Source organism: Pseudoliparis swirei, chromosome 16 (assembly GCF_029220125.1).
Source record: "Pseudoliparis swirei isolate HS2019 ecotype Mariana Trench chromosome 16, NWPU_hadal_v1, whole genome shotgun sequence".
Lineage (NCBI taxonomy): Eukaryota > Metazoa > Chordata > Actinopteri > Perciformes > Liparidae > Pseudoliparis > Pseudoliparis swirei.
This window is the reverse complement of record NC_079403.1, coordinates 10,884,725-10,911,252: the sequence shown is the minus strand read 5'-3', so window position 1 is coordinate 10,911,252 and position 26,528 is coordinate 10,884,725. Positions and strand designations below refer to the sequence as shown.

Below are 26,528 nucleotides of genomic sequence, written 5' to 3'. Positions count from 1 at the left end.
TAAATGAACGGCTCGTGAGACTTTTACGCACACAGGTGAAGTGTTGGAGGAGCGTTTAAGCACTGCTGCGCACCTTTTCCTGCAGACGCTCTTCATAAGGATAAACTGGACGTGAACTATTCTACATTGAAGAACACATTCTCTGTCTCATCGAAGCCCTCTTTGGATTGCCTTCATGTCGTTTTTAAAACAGCAACTTTGAAAGATACCGAAGGTAAAACTTCACATCACAAACTGCTCATGTCTGGCAGGGACATCTCGAGTTACCCAATGAGAACACATTCAAGTGTCTTTCGTGCAACTTCGGGCCGCTGCGTCCTGTCATTTGGCTTACTCACGTTGTGTTGGTGATCGGATGAGCTCAAAGAGGCTCGTGTTTGTTTAAGGTGAAGGAACTTGACAACAGACATGTTCAATAATTGACTTAAGTTTTGGTTTAATAAATAAATGCAAAGGCAATAACTTAACTTAGAAGCAAGCAGTAGAACAGAGAAACACTGTAGGCTACAGACGACAATAATCAGATTTATAAAATTAATAATAATAATAATGATGTGTCTTGTCACTTATAACTTGCAGATTAAACAACTAAAAGTCACTTGACGTGTCTGTATCCCTCTGATGGAATGATGCAGGTCTGTAAGTGCACCCCGATGGCTGCAAGACCGACGCTCCGAATGGACAGCGGCGGTTGCTCCGGGGCGGCGGCGGATGACAGCCCCGCATCCAGTCCGAGCTCCAGCCCCAGTCGGGACGGTCCTCGTCGGGACCTCCAGGGCGGCGGGCTCGGCGGCAGAGGACGCCCGGCAGCCGCGAACGCAGCGCGGGAGAGGAGCCGAGTGCAGACCCTGAGGACCGCGTTCCTGGAGCTACAAAGGACTTTGCCGTCCGTGCCGCTGGACACCAAGCTGTCCAAACTCGACGTGTTGATACTGGCCACCACATATATTGCCCACTTGACTCGAACACTGCAAGAAGAAGGCGCGGAGGACGGAGAGAGCACAAAAAAGACAGATGTTTTGCACTCATTGAAAGGTGATGGCTACCTGCACCCAGTGAAGGTCAGTAATAATAATATTAATGATAATAATAATAAAAATAAAAATAATAATAATATTAATAATAATACTATTGTTGAGCGCAATTTTTAGGTAAATATGTTATTGTTGTCAATTGTGATTTAATTTTTCATTATTGTTTTGTTTCTGGACGAAAATGCAATATTATAAATAGGGTTACTGAGTTGATGAAACACACTTTCAAAGGATGCAACATCACCCTCTGCATTCTCAACTTAAAATTTTAGAGGGATTTAGGTCGATTAACCAATGTGATGTATTTACAGAAATGGCCCATGCGATCCAGACTGTACGTCGGGGCCAGCGGACAGTTCCTCAACATCTCAAATCCTTCGGAGTCAGAGAATCAAGGCCCATCATCGTCCACCTCCCATAATAGGGTTAAATAATTTGTATGAAATCATTTCATAATGGCACGAGTCAGTGTTTTTTACTCTGGCAGCAGAATATGCATTATGACTGTAAATCTGATTTTACTTCCACTAAAGCCCTACCACCAGGAAGACATTGTACATTTATTTATTACGTGAATTTTATTGTATAGATTTTGAGAAAGCAGACATTGTTTCTCTGTTGTTATTTGGACTAATCCTGTTCAGCCTGCATTGTGCAGTTCCACACATGTCCCAGGTATATTTGTAGAAATTCCCCGGGCATATGAGCCCGTCATGCTTGAGCTGTGCACTTTCAGTTGAAACATTTGCACTAAATGCATGCGTGAATAACTTAACATCTGTCATGTGAAGTGGTCTGTCAGAGAGTCAACAATGGAGGCTCTGCGTCTCATGTTCCGTCTTATTTTTACATGCATGGTTGTAATTGTGTTTGTGAATAAATGACTTCAGTGAAAGACGACGACAAGTCTGTTAAGGTGTTGTCGAACATGCATGGTTTTGTCGTGTAAGGAAATGGAAAAAGTCCAAATGTTTGTCGTGGCATTATTTGTTAATTTATATTTATATTATTTATTATTAGTATTATTATTAATAATAATAACATTATTCCGTAGTATTCCTGTATTTCCTGGAAATATAAGAGCGTCCTTGTGATCGGAAAGTCGCTCTACTTAGGACAATAATCAATCAAATGCAGATGCCAATTGAATTCAAGGGGTACGAGTTTGTTTAGGTCAAAACCTCATAATTTCAGTAAAATTATTGCACCTGACTGAAGAATATGCAGCAGGCCTTTTGGCTGAGTATGTCTGACTTGACAAATCCGAAGCGATAATATGCACACGGGTTTAAGCAGTGTTTATAGTGTCATCATGTTTAAGAAAGCAAACAATAATTACCTATATTTGTACAGTTTACAGGTGTAAATATTAAGGAAAGTAGCCTCTTCACATTAAACGTTTGAACACTTTATCATTTCTGGCAAAGCAAACGTGATATTAAGTTCTCCTTTTGACAGTCAGGGAACGTTTGCTTAACTTTGTCTGACTATTTTTTTTAAATACGTTACAGCTTCTCAAAATAATAATAAATGCATTGGAGAATCACAACATCATTAAGAGGAAACAAAAGACTGTATAGTATTCACAGCCAGCTTAATGAAAACGTGGGAGGTGGGTAAACAATGATTATGAGAGGTGTCTGTTTTGGAACTGGAGAAAACAAAGAATTTGAATTTACAAACCGTAATTTCTCGCAAAAATGGTGCCTCTATGTTATGAAATTAGGATAATGTAAATTTTCTAGGCTAAGTTTTAACAACAACTAAATAGGAAGTGGCTGACGCTAACGCATCATTATTGCTCAGCTGTGCACTGGGCCACGTGACCCTCAGTGCGCAACTATGGGGCGCATATAACAGACGCCGGATCCGGAAGTTCCACCTCTTCCTTTCAGGACGCAACCATGAGCGGAGTGCAGCCCTGCTCCGCGCCCCGTCAAAGAGGACTGCGGCAGCTTCATCTTCACTATAAAGGTAGGCAGCGATTACTTAGCCTTTGCGTTTCTACACGTTAGTTTGTTACAAACCGTCGACGCGTTTCTGGGTTTATTTGTGAATAGCTCATAAACAACCATTGCTGCTTAGCTAACAGCTAGCTCATGTCTCGCCACGTGGGCGACACGAGTGCAGCGCAACAGTAATTCATAGGAGTCTGCATCATGGCCGAAACCAAACACGTACGATTGAGTTACCTAATATTACTTTATTTATATATCATGTTCAACGTGTGTTGGCCTCATGGTATATGCAGATAAATCCTGCAGCAATTAAACTAATGAATCGGAGACTTTCATGAAATGTTAGGTGTGTCACTCGTACATTGTCATCCTAAACGCTCCTAAAATAATTTAAATATCTAGAGAAGACGCGCTTTTATGTAGGAATTCAATTAATCATAATTGTAGACTGTTCTAAAGGGAAACAGCCCTGACCGTATCTGGTAGTGTCCTTGGGTCAGTAGATGAGCTGCTCGTCAGGTGATCGCTCTCCCCATTATTTCACTGGGGAAAGTCATCATGGTCCCTCTGAGGATGCAACGTCATGGCAGAGGTCGTGACCTGCTGTTGAACCCGTCGTCAAACATGTGACATTAGTCAAGCTCACAAGCTGTGTTACACAGGTGCCCTTTGACCTTCGGGTGATCCGTCATCTGTCAACGTATTGGCTATTTCTTCAGTACATCTTATTCATGCAAGCTGGAAATCAATGGTGCACTCCCTAGGGTAGTTATCTGAGTTTTGGTTCACGAAATAGCCGTAACAAATCTTTCACGATGAACACATGCATATGGCAAGTTTGATGGACCTGATACAGTAAAAATTGGTTATATAATTTTGTGTTTAAACATTATTTCAGGGCCCAATAATAAAATGTGTGTTACAAGGACTGTAAATGAAGGGTTTACTTCTGTTGCAGATGTGAAGTCACCACCGCCTACGATAGATGACTAACTTCTGGAGTTCAGTGTGGACCTTAAGGTAAGCCTTTGACAGTTCTTGGTAGTTTTATAGTATGTCAGTCTTGCTGCTGGAATAGTGATGACTTCACACTTAGCCGTTTACCCGTCAGACAATAAGGTGGTGAGACCGTGACTAACTGAAAACCAGTATATCAGCTGGGACTGTTTGTTACATCACTGTATATTAGATGCTTATAATGGTTCCTTAAGTCCTTTATTTATTTTGTCAGCAGCTGCAGAAGTCCTGATTTGGTCAAAGGAGATGCACCTCTGCTGACCAAGAGGTGAGTTCTTGCTACACGATTTGTGTTTCAGTGCTGCCCATTTATTCCACTGGGAAAACATTGTGAAATTGTAACTAAAAAGGATATTGCAAAACCCTGGGAATTTAAGTTTAAAATGACTGGCAAGTTTTTATCAATACAATTTGGTGTGTTAAACAAGAATTCAGCAACCAATAATAAAATGCTCTTTGGAAGGACTGTATATCATGAGTCTTTACTCCTGTTGCAGATGTGAAGTCACCACTGCCTACGACGGATGGCAAACTGCTGGTTTTCACCGTGTGGACCTTAAGGTAAGCCGTTGACAGTTAGTTTTATGGCATATGTCTGTCCTGCTGCTGGAATAGTGATGACTTCACACTTAGCCGTTTACCCGTCAGACAAGAAGGTGGTGAGACCGTGACTAACTGAAAACCAGTGCATCAGCTGGGACTGTTTAGAGTTGCATGCTTTTACTTTAGAGTTGCAGATAATTGTTTTATATACGTTTTTTGTCACCAGTTTCAGAAGTCCTAATGGCCAACTACTGGTTCACGGATGGTCCTTAAGGTAAGCCGTACAACAATTCTTGGTTGTATTATGGTCTAGTCAGTCCTGATGCTGGAATAGTGATGACTTCACACTTTGCCGTTTACCCATCAGACTATAAGGTGGTGAAACCGTGACTAGCTGACAACCAGTATAATATCATTTGCAACTTTTTGGTAATGTGCTTGTACATTTAATATGGATTGTGTTTAATTTTGGTCCTTTGTCTTCAGCAGCTTCAGAAGACCTGTGGTCAAAGATGCACCTGAGCTGATCAAGAGGTGAGTTCTTGATACACTTTGTGTTGTACTGCTGCAGGGTTATTCCACTGGGAACCATTGTAGCTGAACAGGGTATTGCAAAACCCTGATTTAATAAAATTATTGTGCCAAGTATAGAATAGTAAGATTGTTTTTCATTTGTTTAAACAATATTTCAGGACTCAATAATAAAATGGGCTTTGAAAGGAGTGTAAATGTTAAGTCTGTTTACTTCTGTTGCAGATGTGAAGTCGCCACCGCCTACGACAGATGACTAACTTCTGGTTTTCACCGTGTGGACCGTAAGTTAAGCATTTGACAGTTATTTTATGGTATGTTAGTCCTGCTACTGGAATAGTGATGACTTCACACTTAGCCGTTTACCCGTCAGACAATAAGGTGGTGAGACCGTGACTAACTGAGAACCAGTGCATCAGCTGGGACTGTTTTTGGTTACATGAGTGTACATTAGCGCTGCATATAATGGATTATTTAATCCTTTATTTATTTTGTCAGCAGCTTCAGAAGTCCTGATGGCCAACTACTGGTGTCCAGTGGTGGTCTTTAAGGTAAGCCTTGCAGCCATTCTTGGTTGTATTGTTGAGGTCAGTCCCACTGCTGGAATAGTGATGACTTCACACTTTGCCGTTTACCCGTCAGACAATAAGATGGTGAAACAGTGACCAACTGAAAAACAGTATAATTTGGGACCTTTTTGGCTACATGTGTATACAATGGATGTTAAGAGGTTTATTTAGGTCCCTGTTTCTGTTTTCAGAAGTCCTTCTGTGGTCAAAGATGCAGCTGACTTGATCCTGTACTGATCAGGAGGTGAGTTCTTGCTACACTTGGTTATACTGCTGTTTATTCCACTGGAAACCATTTAAGTTTAATACAATTACTGTTAGAAATTACTTTCGAAACATTGAGTACTGGCAACTTCTGCAGCTGGAATAGTGATGAGGATTACCCTTTGCCGTTTACCCGTCAGACAATAGAATGGTGAGATTGTGTCTTCTGAATTACCAGCTGCAGCATACAGACATAGCTCTGTATTTTCCTTTTTGCGTGCCTCCTAAAGGTGCATCTATTCCAGGAATTGTACTGTGACTTAAAAAAACTAAGTTGGTGTTTTTTATTTTTGTAGAGTTGCTGGAGCTGTTGGATCATCAGTTGAAAAGTTAATAAAGCCGTTTTCAAGAAAGATGGCTTGACTTTGTTTTTCTACAGTACCGAAGTTGCAATCAAAGGTTATGCGCCCGTTTCAATCTCGACTTTAAAAGAATGAGAAATAAAATCTTGCGCTGCCTACATATTTTATATAAACCTTATTCTTCTGTGATGTATGCGGCTGCTCCCGGTGCATAGGCGTAGATGAAGCGAAGGATATTCTGGTGGAGCTCATCCAGGGTCTTGTCTCTCTTGTGGAAACCATCCACGTCTCCCAGGTCACAAGGAAATACTGCATCAGGTGGAATAACAAGTGCTGAGACCCCTGGAGGAACAAGACTTTCAGTAAACTTGAAGTGATTTATACCATGGCAACAAAACACTTGAATTTGATCAATTGTTACGCTGTGTTTAACTTTAATTCAACTTTACTTTTGTGTAAAAGACATGTTTAAAATGGGACTACAAAGATGGCGTTGAATGGTTTGTATAAACTAGGATAAATACTGTATTCAGTCAAATGAGATGGGCAGTAAATATTCTACCATGCTTGAGAGTGACTGAGTTTTCGCAGAGGAGCACAGCGATCACGGCATCCTCTTCCAGAATTTGTGTCCTGAGACATAACTTGCAGTGGGCTTCTGCCAATGAGATCCTTCAACCAAATATAAACAATACATAAAAATGTGTACAATGACAGAAGAAATCCATAGTTGGTCTACAGTTGTACACAATGCATCTTTGCAGTTCACTGTCACCAGTGAAATTTGTATAGTTTAAAGATCCCCACCTAGTGGATGATGACATTATGCTACAGTGACTTATGAAGATGGAATATTAAAACTGCAATTTACATTTGTGCTTTGGGGTGCTTACAGTAGTTTGACTGAAGTCACAGACATCTTGACCCCCTGACTCTGCGTTCGGACTCTACGGCTGGCCATGTAGTAACCGTGGATTATTTTCTCTGCTCCAGAGCTGAGCTCCGCCTGTACGCTCTGTGCATGAGCTACCAGCTGGAAGGCAGAGCATCAAGTACAATTTACTGTCATTTTAGAAACGCCTAAATAAAGACTTGTACAGAAGCAATGCAACATGTTAACCTCCTGGTATTCTTGAGGAGAAAACTCCCAGCGGGAAGGGTAGAGGGCTTTCCCCGGCTGCACTGCCTGCTGAAGGGTGTGTCTGGTCTGGGCCAGCAGGGCCTGCTCTCCCACCACATCTCTGCACTGAATGACCAGGCCGAAGGCATCAGCCAACTGAACCGGTACGGGACCAATTTCCTGCTCGCAAAGAAGAGATGGGGCATTGGAAAGTTGTAATGCCAATGTGAATCAACACTTTTGCACTCGTCACTTTACATACACTGTCACTTTCAAATCACTGCTTGTACTTACACTTACATACTGTCTCTTACACGACAAATACATATTTATCAGAATTATTGCACTACCTGCTACTCCCATTTGTCTGTAGTTTAGTTTATTATGTTACCATATGTGTAGTATATGTATAGGTTGGTATATGTATCTTGGATATTTAGTCAGGTCATTATGTTATTACATGGAAATTATGTTCAGAGTACTTGTACAGAGTGTATGTTATATTATGTTTGCTATGGTAGTTGTGTGGTGCCTTGTCCTAAGAATGTCAGTGCCCAGTCTGACCCTGTGTCATTCTGTGCATCTGACAATAAAAGACTTGTAACTTGTGAAGGTTTAGTGTTTAAGTAAGTAACCTGGAATCGAAACCATATCTGAAACTTTGGTTTGACTGGCTGTCAGCCTTTCCCCTCCTTGCAAAAACAAAACTGCATTAATTATCCTCAAGGGCTCTGATATGTATTGTGGTCTGGGCAGGGCACTTCCTTCACTTAAAGTAAATTGTCTGAGTTTCCTGTTTTGTCTGCTATCAACAAACATCTGAGTCGAGTAAAATGGAACAGTGACCCCATAATATTACACCACACAAACGTAAGCTCCACTAACATAACGCACTTCAGTTTCCAGAAATAAACTCTCACGTGGAACTGGAAGTGCACATTAAAACCACGTTTTAAGAGAGCTACACAAAGGTTACACAACACCATGCTGTGATTGAACCCACTGCTGTTCCCAGTATGGCGCAGTCTGCCCTCCCAGACCGCCGAGAGGCATCCGTGGAGTCCGTGAGGGCCCAGAAGCTGCAGTGGACTGGAAAGCAAAGCTGCTGGTCGCCATCCTCACCGTACTTCTTCCCTGGGATGAACACAGACACCGTGCAGCTCTCCAGAACTGCGGGACATTCACAGGGGGGGGAAGAACAATGTAGTACACTGGCTGCTCGTGCTCCAAAAGAATGTATCCATAATATGAATTGTTGACTCATGCCATACTTTATAATAAATCACTTTGGTGCTCTACCTGACTGAATGGCATCCAGCCTCTCCTTTTTGTAACAGCCCAGATCTCCCAACATGCAAATGCCGCCAGTGGCTAGCAGGGCAGAGCCAGCGTGGATGTTAGCCGTGCCTGCTCCGTGTTCGTCCCGGGACAGAGATGCAAACATCTCCCCCGAGGCCTGATGCCTGACCCCGTGACACGCCAAGCTCAGGCCGTAAGTCATGAGTCTAACACAAAGACACGGGAATGTCAGGGTTCAAACTCAGTGTGTTCACCGAGGGCTTGCGGACCACTTTACCTGTCCAGTACGAGAGTGTCGGTGGTGACGGCGAGCAGATCCAAATTGTGAAACGTGTCTTTTGCATCTGCTCGATTCTGCACCAAGCTGAGCAACAAGCTGAGCTTTAAGGTATTGTAGAGGCCTGGAGGAGCCACGTCCAACCCGAAGCAGTGAGCCACAATGGCAGAGAACCTCCAGCGAAAACCTGCTGTGGCCTTCAACAGCGCCTGGAAGCCGGCACTGACTCCATGGGGATCTGCAGAATTGTGAGACGTGACAGGTGTTTTATTACGGCGATGACGTAAAGTGATTGAGATATGAGATTAATCAGAATATACTGTATCGACATGCGTTTAGATTCACACATTATCAGTACGCCTTTGGGTGGCGTTTCTGTGGATTTGGAGCAGGAATTATTGTGAGACAATTTACTGCCGTACACTCTGGCTCCCACGGTTGGACGCTGTTGGCCTCGACACTCCAGGTAATGCCGGTCCACTGCTGCACATGCGCAGGAATGCCCAACACCCTGTAGAGTCGACCGATTCTCATTGAATTACACAGCTCATCTGTACGAGTCGGGGAAACAAAGCAATAAAAAGGGTAGTTCAGTCTGGTGATTATTGAAGAAACATGTATGCCACCTACAAACCACGGCCAAGAGAAACATAGAGGGAGGCCTTCAGAACAAAGATTTCTCTGTGTGCGAATGGCACAGACAGCTAATGAGTGTTCCTTGCTCTTATTAACATATATGTTTAGTAACGGGAACCCAGTGTATTGAGTTCCTCTACAGGACTGGGTCAACAGAATATGTTAATCCATGTGTTGAGATTTGCTCAGCTCCCAGGGGTGCTGGCTTGACAATGTTATTCGAGGGGACAGAAACACTTAATATCCCACCATGAGGCACTGTGTGCGGCTTGCTGCGCACACATCTATTTATTTGAACTCTCCCCCACTAAGTTTGTGTTCCAAAAGTGAGCCTCATTTACAAAGCTGGAGAAAATTAATGACAAACCTCAATACATCAGACTGTGTGCAAATATAAGCTATTACAACCCCATTATTCAGCACTGGGAGTGACTATAATAGATGAGAACATGATTTTACAAAGAAATAATATAGCTTGTTGTTGAGGGTATTAATCTACAGTACAGTATCTCCTTTAAGATGTTGACTTGCAAATAAAAAATGAACCATTAAGCCAGTTAAACTAAAAAGTAATAATATATTCTATGCTTTGCAAACAAATGGATCTCCGTCCATCTGCGTAGACCAATGTCATTGCTCTGCATCTTTTAGTTGTTATACAGTAAACTGTCAAACCAATCAAATAATAAAGGTATTCACACCACACCTTTTTAAAATAAAAGCTTGAGATGATTCAACGTGTTTATTCCATGGTTATGCTTATGGTAGTTCAAAACAACTCTTGAATGTGACAGGATGGCTATTCATGCTCCACCGGAGGGAAAGCAACTGATTGCGTGTTATTTAGGTCAGAAGTTGTTCAGGAAAGAAGTCATTATTGTGTTCTGCAGCTGCTCTCCAGACGAAAAAGAGATTTTAAGCCAAAAAAACACAAACAACTTCAAGTCCTGTTTGAAAGAGCTGATCAGAGGTGGACTTTATAAATAATGTGTTCCACACTGCTGTTGATGCTATCATTCTGTATTCCTTGTTGTTTTCAGAGTAGGTTACTCTTTGATATGTTGTTGATTATGATGTGTAGCATGCTGCTGGTGCCCATCCCCCGCTCTCAGACGGTATGTGGCTATTAGCTTTGTTCCCTCTAACATTGTATGTGGTAACAGCCATCAATCTATTTGTTGTCTGTGTGTTACAGAGGACATTATTATGCAAATATAGTGGACCTGTGTTTGAGCAATATAAAGCCAAGGCATTCAGTAAACGTGTCTGATGCAGACTTACCTCTGAGAAACAGGGTGACGGACTGGTACCTGAGTGGGCTTTGCTGATGGGCACTGAGAACATCCAGTGCGTTGACGTGGATCAGCTCCACAAGCTGTTTGTCTGTCTCCACAAAGACACATTTGCAAACATACTAAATCATAACAGTGCACACAATTCTTTTGACCACGTGTTTTAAGTTCAGACATCTCCATCGATATTCAGAGGCATCCCTCTCACCTCCCAACACTCGGAACTTCACATCCTCTTTCAGTGGGGAGCCGCAGACCCTGCAGCTGAAGTTGTCTCTCACGGTAGCCGACTCCGTGGCTCCAGGTGCATGGACACGGATGTGGTGAAACCCTAAAGTCAGCATCCAATAAATGTACATTTTTAAGAGTGCCAGTTGTGCGATTGCTTGAAAAACGTAACATTTTGTGCGTACACAACCAACTGATCTTTACAATTATAGACGCCAAGAGAAAAACAATGTGCGTCTTCCCTGCAGTACCTGTAGAACAGGAACATTCATCATTAATGCAGAGGAACCGGGCCCCCTGGGTGTATTTGGTGACCCTTGTCGTGGCAATGACCAGGCCCTCCATGGAGACTGGCCTCATGGGCCCGTGGCTACGAGGGAAACTACACAGGTCCAACGTGTACTCGGGGAATGGAGGCAGATGTGTCAACTTCAGAATGACATTCACCTCAAAGGGAACAATCAGACGACACATTGTTACAGGAAGGGCTCAACGTCACCGGGGAAGAAAGAGCTACAGCAGGAACATGTATTCATACCTGACTCTCAGTGTGTATTTTTTCAACAAGTGAAAGTGTCTTTATGGCCAAGAAGCACACCTGTTTGAAGAATGAGGCACATGTGGATCATCCTACAGCAGATGTTGACATTTCGTTTGAGCCAGCTCAGTTTTCACTTACAGACTGAAACAAAGCTGTTGCTCCTAAAGGATCAGACAGAACACGTTGACCCAGCACAGGATCCACCTCTATCACGTCAGAGGGATTCACCCCGATACAGAACCTGTAGACGGCCTCAATCTGGTGGGTTCCTGGAGAGGAGGGGCGGAAGCGAGCGCGGGTGAATGCCTAGCGTAACTCAGGGTTGCCAGGTCTGTGTGACAAAACCAGCCCAATGGCCAATAAAACCCAGCCCAATATCAGAACTCAAAATATGCCCGTGCCAAACCATATACACTGCTTTTAAAGTCCATGCCCATGTGTGTACGTGCTGATCTGGAGTCAGTTTGGTAGGATTTGGGTATAAATAAATTATTTCATTTAAAATATGGATTTTTATTTAAATTTATTCATATAATTAGCATGCAAAATAGGTCTACCCGAACCAGCGGACAAAAAATTCAACCCGCGGCAACACTTCAAAAGTAGCCTAATTCCGCGGGAAAACCGCGGACCTGGCAACACTGCATAACGTGTGTCGGTTAGTTTAGTTAGCTAAGTTAAGTGGTGGTTTGAGCTTCCATAGCTAGCTAGCTTAAGGTTAAGAAACACTGGCTGACGGCAGCTAACGGTAAAGCGGTCAGCTAGCGTTAGCAGGCCTACCGTTGAAGAGTTTACAATCTTCGGCCAGTTTCTGGAGGCCGCCGCTTCTGTCTAAATAAATCAGAACGGATTCTTTTAAGGACAAACTGTCAGCCATTTTAACCTCAATGGTGAGAAAGTAGTATTTTCCCGATAAGCGAGTGACGAAGTTTAATGTCCCTCTATTGGCGCGCGAGCTTCAACCCCGTTTCTATGGTGACCACTCAGAGTCGGCGACAGAAGGATCAATATATTAAGCGATTAAATGTAATAATGTAACGTTAATACATTAAATGAGTAGAAAAAAATCATTTACGTGCGTTTTTTTATGTGTCGTGCAAGGTTCATGTACTTTTAATTTGTACATGGATACATTGTAAAAAGCGATGTAGCCTAAATTTTTTTCTTGGATTTATTTAGTTTAACTTTTTAAATATATATCATTGTTTAGGTGTAAGTTATATCACTTTATTTAATTGATCTACTTTTCATCTTTACATTTTTTATTTGTGTGAGAATGTCCACGACCTGCTTGCATGTTCACAATGCTCAATTAGGACAACAAAACGTTATTGCAAAATCTACAATTTTAATTAAATACACAGACAGTTTGAAATTATAGTTTTTCGATATTTTTTTATTACTGTGCAAGAGTATAAGCCTACTTAATGTTCAGACATGACATGTTCAAGCAAAGCATTGTGAATTTTTATTTTCTGCAATTATGAATAAATGTGATAAGGCAAATAAGAGCAAGAACATAAACACAAACAATGCAATACAAAAAAAATCACAAAATATTTAAAGACAAACTGAGAGGTAACTGAATAAGTAGCAGACATTTTCTTTTTTTACAAATGTGACCTATAAACCAAAATGCTTTATTCAGTGGTCTCTCAAGTAATCCCTATTTCCAGCTTAGTTAAAATGTCTAGATAATTAGATTTTTACAGTAATTACATGGACAAAAATACTTCCATCCGACAGTCAAATGGTGATCTTAAGTCCAGTGAATTGTTCAAGTTTTTCAGAAAATCGCTTGTTGATTTAATTTAAGGGACACATTTAAGGCTTTATAAAGGCTCATTTTAGAAACCATCAGATATAACATTCATAGAGGATGGTTGTCCTTAATTCTTAAAATATGTCATATATATATTTATATAAATACAAATTTATAAAAAATAAAGACTTTTCTGGCACTCTTTGTTCCAACCAAAATATGTTTTAAGTGCTGTTTTGTCTCAGCTGCTTGCTTTGGCTTCATAGAACAAGTTAATCCATGGTGTAAATCTTTCCCTTTAGTCAAAAGAAGTTATGATGGCTAAGGCAACCAAAGACCTCATTAGGAATGTTTCATAGGAAAGAGTCATCAGAAGCTGGGGCGTAAGAAAAGCCCACAAAGGCATCGTCAGCTTCCATTACACTGGCGTTGATAATGGAATGATCTTTAGACCAGCAGATGGAGTTGGGGACCATCTCATCTGTAAACTCAGGATCAAAGTTTGAGATGTCACAGTAAGAGCTCTGTAAAAAAAAAAAACAAGGGAAGAGAACAAAGATCATATTAGGGTTCATGGAATAAATACAAATCAAACATGTGTATTCATATAAGGGACTTCATTTGATAACAAAACAGCAGATACAACTTGATTTTACAAAGTGCTTTAAAATGCGATAAAGCAGTTTCTGTTTATGTGATAACTTCCCAATGTGTGCCAGACTACGTCAAGTCCATCTAAGAGGAATGTGGGGTGGGTATTACTTTGTGGACACGTGGGAGTCCTGGTTTGAGGGAGTATTGGTTTAGGGTGACAATGTTGTGAGTACCTTTATAATTGTACTGTTGCACTATATGTTTGTGCCAATAAAATTAAGAACCAAACATTATGTAAAAAAAGGTCAATCAAAGGAAGAAAAAAGGTTGTCAACCAAAAATCAACAAACAAGACTTAAGAGAAAACTCAAACAATACTTTTTTGAGGTAATTTGCCATCTCAACGGTTAACTTGAAACACCTGTCCAATCAAATACAAAAGGCTAGTATTTTTACAGCAGAGCTTTAATTGATGGTTAAACATGTCACAGCCATTCCAGTCAGCCTGCATGCACAATACCAGGGGCCTGACCCATCTAGATAAACAAGGTCATAATTAATATTATTAATTACACCTGTGTTTATCCTACAAGTACATGACTGCAAATAGGTTTGTCATGTTCTGTTTTTGTTGAGAGTATCAAAGTTGTTCAATCAAGTCTTTTGTTAAAACAAGAAACAGTTTTAAATTCAATATTTAACCATTCTATAAATCTGTAGTGTTCAAAAGTAATTTGAGTTATGACGTATTGTTTAAGTGTGGAGTGCAGTCATCAAAAAGTCAAATTACTGTAAAATGCTTGAATGATTCTTAAAATCGGAGAAGAATCTAAATAAATATTTACCACATTTGGCTTGAATGGGGGAGGGATCTTCTTCTGTTCGAGGTCATCCCAGTTGATGGAGGAGAAGAAGCTGTGTGCTTTGATCTCATGCTGAAAATGTAGAATTACAAAAACGTAAACATAGTTGTTTTTCTCATAGAAAGTAAGTTGATTATCTGTAATATTTTAGCAGCTGTGATGTGAAGGACACAGATTGGCCACCAGAGGGAGCCCAAACATTCTTCTGGACACAATGCTTGAGCCTCTGAACAGTGTGTGTGTAAACAAGCCCACTCACAAAGTCATCCCGAGACCCCAGTCTGTGTGTGCCATCTTTCTCCAGCAGGCCCTGGAGGAGAGTCCAGGCTGTGCTGGACGCACCAGGACGTATCACCAACGGCTTGTGGAGGATGTTGTCATACATTTCATGCGTGTCCCTGCTGTAGAACGGCGGCTAGGATGTGAAGAAAAAGAGACAAGTAGAGGCATGTAAGAGAGTGTGTGTACAATAAGGTGCTCGAACATGAAGCGCCAAAGCAAATGGTATATTTTGCTGCAGTTTACCAGTGCATCATGTTAAAATTAAAAATCTTTGTCTGCATAAGTAGCTAACTACCAAAGAAGAAAAAATCACTTTTAATTGTTTGGCATCCTGCAAAACTAAGTGTAATGCATCAGGAGTGTGCTCGAAGTAAAAACTCACCAGTCCAAAGAGCATTTCATACAGCACTGAACCCAGACACCACCAGTCCACTGTGTTATCATACGGCTGCTTCTTCAGGACTTCTGGAGCTAAGTACTGGTCAGAAGAAGTAAACACACATAATACTATAACAGACATTTTGTTACCGGCTCAAACTGCACCAACCAAATGTACATCAGCTATTACTGCTGAATGCCTATTTTTCCTCTCTGGAGAGGGTGACTCGTATCCATACACAGACAGCCGAATAGCCTCAAGATAGGAAACACTCATACTTAAATCATCAAACCCACGACGTTCCAAAAACTGTGAATGATTATTCATTTTTGACACAGAAGGTGAGACTTCTTTGGAACAGTGCAAATCTGTTAGTAATTCCACATGTAATCACGGCTGCAATACCTCCGGTGTTCCACAGAACGTAGTGGTGGTGTCGGTCTGGGAGATGCCTTCCTTGCACAAGCCAAAGTCCGTCAAAACGATATGCCCCTTTAAAAGAGAGGACACGGTGACGGTTTTAGACAACATGTGCCACACAAGCAGCTCATTATCCCCGCGGACTGAGGATTCTATTGTTGCCCGGGAATGTTGGCAACAGTGGAGCTCAGCGAGTCCCATTCACCGTTCCCTCACTTTTTCAATAAGGCCAGGCAGGAAAATCATGAGTAAGACCTAATCCAATCACACACATTCAGTCCAGCTGGAACTGGAAATGACACCGTTGTTCACTGGTCGTGCAAATATGACCGGAAGAGAATGACATTTTTACTAAATCTGCAGCCAGTGCTCAGGCGCCGTAGTTCCATAAACTTAAACTTGTCTTGTAATGTCAACGTCATATCAAACTTCATAAGAAAGTAGGTGCTGTGCGATTCAGATATATTCAGAGTAATTACTGCTATAGTGATTACATTATGATTGCAAAGCGATGTTTTAGGTTAGGCAATAGGAATACTCACCTCATAGTCAAGGAGGATGTTTTCTGGCTTCAGGTCTCTGAACAAAATAAACACAAATGAATTTTAGTTAATACACAGGGACAAAATATACCCCACATATAATATAATATATATACACACACACACATACATATACACACATTATATATATATATATAGTTTTCAGGTTGTCAAAACAAACACAACAGGGCTGCTATGGCCTTAAAGACTCATTATCATGTGAGTGAGGCCAGCATGTGTCACACATACACAAAACAGGATAAAGGATTTTTTGACCACTGACCATATGCTCTGTTACTGAAAAAACACTTCTAATCCACTGTTCGATAACATTTGCCGTTTTTTTTTTTTAATGCATGTTGTTTATGCTTCTATGTGAAACCTATGCTTTTCATTTTAAATTTCACTGGGAATATCTTGGTAACAAAAGACACACGTGTGTAAGTCAATTTATACTCAACTTTATGCATCGTAAACTTCAGGGCATCAATTTCCGATATCACTTCAGTAAATATATGGATTAATAGCAACTCAAATATTATAATTAACTGACATCTTTTAGTTTGATCCTTAAGAGCACTAAATAATCCCACACAGCATGTGATCATTTAAATAAGCATACCTGTAAACAATGTTGAGAGAATGCAGATATCCCAGTGCACTGGCCATCTCAGCAATGTAGAACTTTGCTCTGGGCTCTGGAAAGGTCCGCTCTTTTTGAAGATGGAAGAAAAGCTGAAATAAAAATGGTCCAGTTGTGATTATGGGAATGAATCACATGGCAACCGCATTGAAGGCTCATACACCTGAATGAGGACAAACATCTAATATGTAAACAGGATTCCTGTTTGCAGTATCGTTGGCAGCCCTTTATCTGGTTATGTATAAAAATACCTTGCTAATCTCAACACAGATAACTTTGACTGGGAAGCGTAAATATTGATATGCTACTGGTCTTTGCAGTTAACTTATTGGGCAAGAGGCCCGTTTACTGGGATGCAGAATGTAGTGAGTCACTCCCTCAGTCAGTCACACATGGCAGCTTTAAAAAGGCTGGTCACACTTGAGCTGTACAGAGGAAGTCACACTCAATGTCTTCAGCAATGTTGTGATCTCAGAGGGGATTATCACACACGGAGGTGTGTTAGCAAGCAACAGTGTTGCTCTTAAAGCGGTGTAATGCTAACTTCCTGTAATAGTGCCATTCTCAGCTTTTCTCCAATGTATGACTCATTTCTGTGCGAGCACATTATTCACAAAACTGAAAGGACTCACTTCTCCTCCATTGACAAAATCCAAGACGAAGTATAACTTGTCTGTGGTCTGGAAGGAGTAATGAAGCCCAACCAGGAAAGGGTGTTTCACATTCTTCAGCAGCACGTTGCGCTCAGCCATGATGTGTTTTTGCTGATTGGAAGGAGTGATTTATTAGCAGATTTACAATTCACATACACGTGCCTGATATATGGACAGAGTCAGGGTCATATTTGATTGGAAAGTTACCTCTTTTCTGTTGAGAATGACCTTTTTCTGTAAAACCTTGACTGCATAATACTTTTCGTCATGCCTTAGTTTTGCAAGGAAAACCTGTATCACAAGGAAGTAAAAGCCTGTTGAACAACATGGTAAGTTCATCTGATTCTCACATGAAAAGGCCAACACAAGCAGAACTAAAACTATTTGCTACACCAATAGAACACAGACACATTTATAATAATAATAATTGAAGAACTCAAAAATATCAGTCTGTGTAATTTTTACGTAATAAAACTATGACATTGAAGACAATAGTTAATCCAAAACAGACCATGAATTGGGTTTGTACCCGAAAGAACATTTTCTCTCAGATGAACAGAAAGCAACTGTACTTTCTGTTATTGTGTTGTTCACATACCTTTCCAAAACTCCCCTTTCCGATGACTTTTAAAAAGTCAAAGTCTGTTGGCTTGGCACTGAAATAAGAAGTACAGCACATTCATTACAGTGCATGTAAACATGATTACACAGTTGCAGGACAGCCTGAAACCTGACTGTTTCAGGGTATGCGAGTAAATATAAAACAATCTGAGGGCTTGTTGTGCAGCAATAGGAGAGACTGCAAATATATGAGGGCAAATACAAATATCAATACGTTGTCAAATAAAAATACACAATGCCATCAAATATAACTAATTAAACATACTGTGGGTTTCCAGAAGGTCCCAGGTTAATGATTCTGGAGGTAGAGTTGTTCTGTTGAACAGCAGAGTAAACATTTTATTTATTAGCCATCAAGATGTAATTACTGGCCATGAATTGTTCTTGGGTCTGAGTATTCATTCCTTATCTGGGCTACGATAGCAACATAAAGGGATATTTGTTTGCCATCTCTATATATTTTCTCGAAAGCCTGTCAGCGTTAAAAGACCTAAATACCACATTTGATCCAACACATGAAATGAATAGATGTAGTCGGCAGTAAAAGTTAATTATACACAAATATTAATCCATCAAAATCTGTTGCTAATGTACTTGCTTTGTCATCTTCGTCCTCAGAGGCATCGGAAAGGTTTTGCATTTTGTCCATCAGCAGGAAGGTCCTCACATCAGGCCTGACGGGTTTAAAAGGGACCAACAAGTGAAATAATGTCAGCGAGTAAAGCGCGACAACGCAGAACATTCTCTATCTTATACAATCTAATTCACGGCAAATGTGAAGCATCAATGCGATGTCATCAGGCGTTTCATATTCAGATGATTGAACACATTCATCCTGATCAATTCAGTAACGGAACGTAATATGACGACCGGGAACACTTACTGGTTGCAAAGCTGAGGATGGGAGACGATTCGCTTGATGAACTCGTGCAACCCTGCTCTTCTTTGCTTGATGAACTCTGTTGGGTACATTTATGGTTCAAAATAAACAATCAAACACGAGCAACATGGATCCAGCCAGGAATCAGCCCTGTGTGAACACTCACCAGGGTCAAAATTGTCCCCAAATATCCTCTTGGCAGGAATTTTCAAGTTCATAGATGGAAACTGTTTCCGTAACTGCATTATATAAGAGAGCAACAGAGAAGATTATGCAAGGGCTGGACAACAATCCAATTAGTCAAATATCGATAATTATTCCAAATCTCAATATGAACAGCATGTCACAAAAGCCAGTTGATCAAAGGCTAAGGGAATCTTAGACCCATGACCAGAATTATGATAATGTGTTAGATATGACAAAAATCACTCACTGTGTTGTAGAGTTTATCAAACTCTGCATAACGCCTGAAGACAAACCATTCCTGTTGTCCAACATTAACTATTACTTTGTAAACCTGAAAAAAAAGGGCAAAGAAAGTCCATGTAAGCACATGCTAATATAGTAAATTACTATAATGTCATGCTAATTTCACATAGATAACATTCATAGACTGACAACTGGAATAATTCGACAGTGAAATACCTTTGTAGAATTATTCTTACTGAGACATTCACATTTGACCATGGGCAGAGTTTCTGTACGCACCGTGTAACGCTTCTTCTTGTCCCTCTGCTCGTCGTGGCAGGGTATGCTGACGTTGGGGTGACTGGGTTGCTCCTCCATCTTCGGGGCTGTCGGCATTCAAAGGGTGCAAGGTCATAGAGTAAAGCGTCCTCCTCCTCCGGATGACACTTCAAGGATGCAACTGGCCCGTGCCCATCGTGGGTCAAATCTGCAGAGGAGAGAAAAGAGAGAGAGTACGTCACGTTGTTATTTAGGAAGTGAAACTGGTGTTCTTCTGCTCTCCACACGGTTCAGTCTGCGGTGTGAATGCTGCCCACACCTGAAGTGATGAACCGTTATCCCAGAATAGAACTTTGCAAGCACTTTATTTATTAATTACCTTCGCATTGAAAATGCAGAAGGTTATGTTTTGATCGCCGTGTATTTATTTATTTGTATGCTTTATTCGCATAACTAAAAAAGTTTTCAACCGAATCGCATGAAATTTGGTGGGATGATTGGTTATTATCCGGGGACCATTTGATTCGATTTTGGGATCAATCGGGTCAAAGGTCAAGGTCATGAAAAGGTCAAAATCTTCTTTTTACCATAGCACGGTCAATTTGTATCCAATTGACATGCAACTAATGCCAAAATGTTCATAATTCAATGCCCAATCTTGTGATATGCGAAGGTATGCGCTCTACTGAGTGCCCGTTCTAGTTTTAACTGTTTGGAGTTTAATTTACAAGTTCTCATGACACAAGTTGGTCTTAACACTCTTGCTGATGTGTTTTCACTCTGCTCAGAATTAAAACACTTTTTTCTGTTTCTTTGGGATGCCAACGGAAAGATGTAAAGACACTGCCATTTAGCAAAAATGTCCACAATCGGTGACTTGCAAAAGGATTGTTTTGCCTTTTAAAAGCATCGCTGGTTGAAAGCCTCATCTTGACGTCCCTGTGAGAAGTGATTGTAACAAAAGTGCCCATGCAGGCAACAACAGGAGGGTCAGTGAGCTGCAACATGACAGCAGGTGGGCCCCTCCCCCCGAGCCGCCAGTTAACTCACTCCTTCCTCCCTCTCATCAGATTATTCAATGGGAGAAAGCACTTCCTGGTACATCCTGGTTCATGACTGTCAACTTGTGTCTTTCAAACTCTCCTCACAGGAGATGTTCTCGTCTCTGTCATTAGACTCTTCATCTCACACGTTTCAGTCTTCAGTATGTGATCGCATACAAGCCATTCATTCACACACGCACACGCTCTCCTACATGCTGGGTCTGTGACATTCTCCTTGCTCCGGTCAGTAGAAAGGTATTTTTAAATAACCTTCATGGGGTCTTTGAAGCTGGAGTTACATAATTGGAGTTGTTCTTTCCACGTTGAAAGAGAGAAATAAAACTCAGCGCTGAGCTGCAATAGACTCCTTCCCCTAACAACAGTTTGAACAAAAGGTCAAGACCTCAGTTTCCTGAAGGAGCAGAAGGGGGTAAAGCTGCTTACTATTGAAACAAGTCTCATAATAATTAGGATATATTGGAATATTTGATATATCTGCCCTGCATTGAACTGAGGACATGATGCAACTATTGTATGGAGGGTGATCACGGTGCGATCTGAATAAATTACACACACAGACGCATTTCTCTTTTCCTTCACCATGAGTCTGTGCCTTTTCATACAACGCTCTTTGTCTGCTGCCCTGACTTGTTTATTGTGTTTTGTTGGTGAGGTCAGACTAGTTTGTTCAGTAGTTGTAATTTTTCTAACGGCAACCGTGGTCACCGTGTTTATCCACAACGCACGGAGTCAACGTTGTCCTCCTGCATCTTGAACACATCCTGAAGAGACATCTCATTCTGCTCACGTTGGGGCGAGGGTCCAGCAAAAGAGCGTCCCTCTTTAAAATGCATGTGTGCGATCAGAGGGACCTTCAGGCCCTCTTCATCACTAGCCTCTATTTCCCTTTTGTTCCTTTACATTCATTCTCGGACACATTCAGAGTAATAACATTAACATTTCCTCAATCACAACGGTCGTTAATTTGATTTATTCGATCGTTCTCTTTATTAAATATATAGATTTGTCATCTATAAAACACAAAGAAAGGTCATTACAATTTCTGAGATGTCTAAAAAACACCTCTCTTGCGTGTCCAACCCAAAGATACTAATTTGATATTTAAGAAAGTGAAAAGTTTGGGATAATATGCTTGAAAAATGACTTAATTACAACATTTCTGTCAAGAGACTGATCCCGTACGTAACAGTTTAAGCTCTTGTTCAATCTATATCCTCACCTGCCCCATGCAGATGATAAATGTTGACTGGTGTACCACGCCGTCACTCCGGGGGGAAACCTCGTGTTTTTAAAACCTGCCGATTAGTGACAGACTGCTCTGTGGCTGGCGCACGCAAAAAAACGGTTGGCTATTTCCCTGAGCTGCTACAGATCTGTGCATGTTTTCAAGGGAACTGACATCCGTCACTGGAGAGGACCCGCTGTTTAACATTCCAGAACTAGTTTTGATCAAGGAAGAATAAACCTATGACTTGTACAACGTTCATATCCAGCTGACACGGCTTCTCCTTCATGTGGAATGCTGCAGCTCACCACACCCACCAACACACATTGTCAAATTGGATATAAAAAAATGAAAACAAAAGGTTGGAAAGGCATAATGAGTATGTGAAGGAACAAGATTAACGTCGAGCACATTCTCTGGCTGCAGTTTGAGCCCAGCGTGCCCTGCACTCACGCTACAACATGAATTAAATTGTGCTGACGGGCACAAATACACCGGACTACGACACAGGATCAAAAATAGCATTCTTCCTGCTCAGCTCAAAGACACATCCTTGCCTGTGGATATCCTATGAGGATGTTGAACATGTTTTTTCTATGTGAATGGTTTTGTATCATGCGTGACCAGCAATTTTAGCGAGAAAAACAAGGCCCTACGATGTTAAATCAGATGTGAAAGCTCAATTAGGCATGCGTCCGCTGATAAACAGAGGAATAGAGACCGATTCAAGCCAAAATATTGGATGGGGGTAAAGATAAAAGACAACATATTTCAGAGGAGCCATCATTTATAAACTTTATTATGACCAGGTACTTTTAGCATAAATATAAGTTAATGAATTAATTAAATCAAATACTGTTAATCAGTCTGTTGATATCCAAACTTCCCAAATTCAAATTCTGTGAACTTGCCTCACAATGGTTTGACTCGTAGGGAAGCGTAGAATGTGTGAGAGTCAATGGGGAAAAGTCCACCATCCGTGCCAATGGCATGGGGATACCTCAGGGGTCGGTTCGAGGTTGACTGCTATTTAGCGTGTATGTCAACGACCTTCCTGAGAGTTGTCGAGGGGTTGGCTGCCAAATGTATGCCGATGATAGTTATTTATGCATCAGCCAAAACATCTCGCAAGGCCGCTTACTGACTTCTTACATTCCTTATCGCATCGGCTTGAGTCCTCTCACTTAACGCTGAATGTAAAAATAAATGTTTTTCAATACGTAAACAACATGAAAATGCAAGATTCTTGGTCAAAATAAACAATAAGGTAATCAGTGAGGTTGACAATGTGAAGTACTTAGGAATCATCCTCGACTCACATCGATAAACAAGTGCGTAATATCAGCAAAAAATGTAAACCAACTCTCAAAAGAGAAACAACATTGTTCTAACGACCCTAACACCCCTGTAAACACACTTGCATTTTGTGTATGCATCTGTAATTTCTTTTTTCTTCTTTAAAAAACAAGAAGAAAAGCCTCCTGTGGGCAGGTGTTGTGAATTAGCATTTAGCTACAAACACTTAACACAGTGCATCTAGTTATTGGGCAAATTATAATGTCACTGAGATTTCCATATCAAATAAAGTCAAGTCAATTAATAATGTGTTTGGATTCAGTTAAGAAAAGTTAAATTTGACAAGGTTTCAACACAGTAAATCTGTATCGTGAGATGAAACTGAAAAACTTGAACATTATTCTCGTTCAGGCGCATCTCATTATAATGCAACGGAGACCAATCTCTGATTGAGGAAGTGCAGCTGGAGAAGTGTGAGAGGCATGAACTCAGTCAACCCGTACGCGTGCAACCGACCTCAGCATCTGGAGGAGTTCCTGACCCGACTGTCCAGACAGCTCCGTCTGCAAAGTGTAGCAAAGACTTCCGTTTACAAACAGGTCTGAATAATACGCTGAAAATGATCATGGTTCATAAACTTAAAATAATTCAGGAGAACCAAACATGTTTAGTTGCCCGAGCTGATGGAGCCTTAAGCAACTTCTGTGCGAATGAGGTCTGCATCCGAGATCTGAACTTCTGTTGTTTGATGTTTCTAAACTTCCACCGTTTTTACAGATATAGAGCTCCAATAGTAAAATCCATCTTGCAAAAACGTGAAACTTGTATTTTTATAAAAACAAAAACAAGTTATTCATCGGCACCTGTTCCATCAAGGAACCAGTTGGGAACCTCCTAAATCCTTATAAACAGGAAATAAACAGGCTTCCACAAAACAGAGTTGGAATATTGTCACGGGGGAACACAGAGAGAAGGATTATCAAGAAAAGCATCCTTCTTGTCAGTACACACGTACACTGGTTCAAAAGTGAAAAGCAATCAGAGGAGGATCAACACTTGACTTAACTTAATAATGGAAGTGAGTCACTGTCCATAGCACACAGCTGAATCAACAGCCAACGCGGGAATTCATGTTGACAACCGATGAGGCCTGACACATCATTTCTACAGGCGGGGAACCATTACATGGGGAGGATAACGTGTCCCTTGAACGCAACACTGAAGATGCCTCGCCTCGTTCAGTTTACTTTTGGCTGATCCGTTTGGTACACTCTCACCTGAGGCTGCGCGTGTATTTACAGGGGGAACTTTCTTTTGGGGGGGGGGTCTTAATCTCGGCTCATATCACGCATATTACAGAAAAAAGCATTCCCTCTCCTGCCAAGGAGAGGAGAACAAAATGAGCCGGAGGGAGGAGCTGAACACCCACACAGATAAAATACCGTCACGAAATGAAAGGTTAGACAACAATGAGGAAACAAAGTAACTCGGTTTATGTTCTTTAGCTGCGGCTGAACTTCTGTTTATTGAGTGTTAGTGTTGGAGCAGATACACAAAGTTAACGTGTGATAGCTCAAAGTTATCAGTTTACTAATAACGTCGTTTTGTTAACTAACTTATATATATATATATATATATAAGTATATTAACGGGGGGTAATGTTGGATATTACTCCACAGCCAGCTGACGTTAGTGAAACAGCGTAACGTTGACATGAACATCACGTACCTTACAGTATTTTGATGCGGCGTTCATCTACTTTAGGAGGTTCAGCGGAGCTTTTTTTCGCTCCACACCATTTAAACTGTCGGCACAACGAACACTTTTTCCAATCTCGATTTGGTAAAAAAAATTATAAAAGAAAACTCAAAGTGAATGTGAATGTTCTTGCTGTCCATGAGCGTCCGTTAAGTAAGTGGGGGAAGCAGGAAACATCAGTCCTGCTTGGCCGTAGAAAGTTCCAATGAAATGTGTCACGGGACTTCTCAACTGCAAATCCTTTCAGGCCGGACACAATACACCGGTGCACTTCCGGTACTGCGTTTCAAAATATAGCTCGGAAAACATTTACTTAAATACTATAATACAATTTGTAGGCACTTTAATTGAGTTCAGCAATTCCATACTACTCAAATTTGCTCCGCTCATGTTACATTTCGGGTAAATTAATACAGAAATAGTATCTGTCCTATAAATTGCATAATAATTTAATCGTCACTGCAAACTGGGTAATATTACTTTTTCTTCATGCTTCGATACTTTACGTACACTTTATTATTATTATTATTATTTATTATTTTTATATTCTGGTATTGATATTTTTACTTAAAAAATAGTACACTCCTCTAAAGACGGCTGGATCCAACCCATTTCAACACTTTCTTTTGTGTATGTATGTTGTCATTTCAAAGTAGACCAATAAAGCAGTTTATATAGGAGTATGCACCACGTGGGCTTAAATAAATAACATTAAATATTAGGTAATAATTGTAGGATGACGAAACAAATCCCATCCGTTTAAAAGACTTTTGATAATTTATTATATCTTACACTTACAATTCTTGAGAAGCATCGTGAGTAACTTCCGGTCTTGTTGTGGTTAACTTAATACAGCTACTTTGCGACTCGTGAATGAAACCATTGAGAAGTCAAACGGTTAAACAGTGTCACCTACAGGTAGAAGACAGTACAACCCGAATATTCAACAAACATTCAAATTTCACCGCCAGAAAAAAAATTAAAATGTAGAATTTGGATTGATAATATGACTACATTACAATTATGAATATGTACAAATGAATAATGTGTTCATTTCAGGTAACTTGTTTGATATAATATCTCTTAGATATTAATGATATACTTAAGGTACATATTTTTGATATGAGAAAATAGAGTTGAAACGTCTTGTTCTCACACCTGCATTCTGTTTCGTAGTATCCGTTGTCAACATCCACACAGACTCATTGCACCACTTACCCAAGTCCCGAGTCGACTTGCCTGCTTGGA

At 40.7% G+C, this 26,528-nt stretch overlaps 3 protein-coding genes and 1 long non-coding RNA gene across 11 annotated transcripts; 2 read left to right on the top strand and 2 right to left on the bottom strand.

Annotated features, from left to right (window-relative positions):
• The first annotated feature begins 585 nt into the window (after positions 1-585).
• On the top strand, positions 586-1,468 carry LOC130206644 (transcription factor 24-like). Its single transcript, XM_056434699.1, has 2 exons — positions 586-1,061; positions 1,346-1,468. The coding sequence occupies exons 1-2, from the start codon at positions 627-629 to the stop codon at positions 1,466-1,468; spliced, it is 558 nt and encodes a 185-aa protein (XP_056290674.1). The 5' UTR covers positions 586-626.
• A 1,454-nt stretch (positions 1,469-2,922) lies between these two features.
• LOC130206108 (uncharacterized) lies at positions 2,923-6,273 on the top strand. 5 transcript variants are annotated; one of them, XR_008834033.1, is made up of 10 exons: positions 2,923-3,008; positions 3,951-4,012; positions 4,224-4,277; positions 4,507-4,570; positions 4,779-4,826; positions 5,039-5,086; positions 5,309-5,367; positions 5,582-5,634; positions 5,844-5,896; positions 6,213-6,273. It is a non-coding gene; the product is annotated as an uncharacterized LOC130206108 (long non-coding RNA). The 5 variants fall into 5 exon arrangements; XR_008834034.1 differs by having other exon boundaries at positions 4,227-4,277; positions 5,844-6,273; XR_008834036.1 differs by having other exon boundaries at positions 5,042-5,086; positions 5,844-6,273.
• Positions 6,274-6,356: 83 nt separating this feature from the next.
• On the bottom strand, positions 6,357-12,488 carry mcmdc2 (minichromosome maintenance domain containing 2). The gene is made up of 14 exons (XM_056433871.1): positions 12,392-12,488; positions 11,750-11,880; positions 11,609-11,668; positions 11,322-11,517; positions 11,051-11,173; positions 10,832-10,933; positions 9,337-9,465; positions 8,915-9,152; positions 8,638-8,843; positions 8,342-8,508; positions 7,339-7,518; positions 7,112-7,251; positions 6,781-6,890; positions 6,357-6,560 (listed from the first exon to the last, which is right to left on the bottom strand). Exons 1-14 carry the CDS (start codon positions 12,486-12,488, stop codon positions 6,394-6,396), a joined length of 2,046 nt encoding a protein of 681 aa, XP_056289846.1. The 3' UTR covers positions 6,357-6,393.
• A 451-nt stretch (positions 12,489-12,939) lies between these two features.
• Positions 12,940-25,471, bottom strand: sgk3 (serum/glucocorticoid regulated kinase family member 3). 4 transcript variants are annotated; one of them, XM_056434450.1, is made up of 18 exons: positions 25,251-25,471; positions 24,039-24,085; positions 19,959-20,145; positions 19,684-19,767; positions 19,417-19,489; positions 19,254-19,329; positions 18,969-19,044; positions 18,636-18,685; positions 18,348-18,405; positions 17,957-18,040; positions 17,729-17,860; positions 17,076-17,188; positions 16,454-16,490; positions 15,897-15,983; positions 15,495-15,590; positions 15,090-15,245; positions 14,813-14,902; positions 12,940-13,897 (listed from the first exon to the last, which is right to left on the bottom strand). In XM_056434450.1, exons 3-18 carry the CDS (start codon positions 20,052-20,054, stop codon positions 13,727-13,729), a joined length of 1,479 nt encoding a protein of 492 aa, XP_056290425.1. In that variant the 5' UTR covers positions 20,055-20,145; positions 24,039-24,085; positions 25,251-25,471; the 3' UTR covers positions 12,940-13,726. The 4 variants fall into 4 exon arrangements, with proteins under 4 accessions (XP_056290425.1, XP_056290426.1, XP_056290423.1 ...); XM_056434451.1 differs by having other exon boundaries at positions 25,256-25,471; XM_056434448.1 differs by lacking the exon at positions 24,039-24,085.
• Between the last annotated feature and the right edge of the window lie 1,057 nt (positions 25,472-26,528).

Coding starts and splice junctions, on each gene's coding strand:
- LOC130206644 (XM_056434699.1), top strand. CDS start 627: ATGATGCAGGTCTGTAAGTGCACCCCGATGGCTGCAAGACCGACGCTC. Junction 1,062..1,345: donor GCTACCTGCACCCAGTGAAG/GTCAGTAATAAT, acceptor ATGTATTTACAG/AAATGGCCCATGCGATCCAG.
- mcmdc2 (XM_056433871.1), bottom strand. CDS start 12,488: ATGGCTGACAGTTTGTCCTTAAAAGAATCCGTTCTGATTTATTTAGAC. Junction 11,669..11,749: donor CAACAGCTTTGTTTCAGTCT/GTAAGTGAAAAC, acceptor TTCTTCAAACAG/GTGTGCTTCTTGGCCATAAA. Junction 7,252..7,338: donor CTCCTCAAGAATACCAGGAG/GTTAACATGTTG, acceptor TCTGCCTTCCAG/CTGGTAGCTCATGCACAGAG.
- sgk3 (XM_056434450.1), bottom strand. CDS start 20,054: ATGCCGACAGCCCCGAAGATGGAGGAGCAACCCAGTCACCCCAACGTC. Junction 18,406..18,635: donor GGACCTTCTGGAAACCCACA/GTATGTTTAATT, acceptor TTCTTATTTCAG/TGCCAAGCCAACAGACTTTG. Junction 17,189..17,728: donor ATTTTGTCAATGGAGGAGAA/GTGAGTCCTTTC, acceptor TTTTTATTTCAG/CTTTTCTTCCATCTTCAAAA.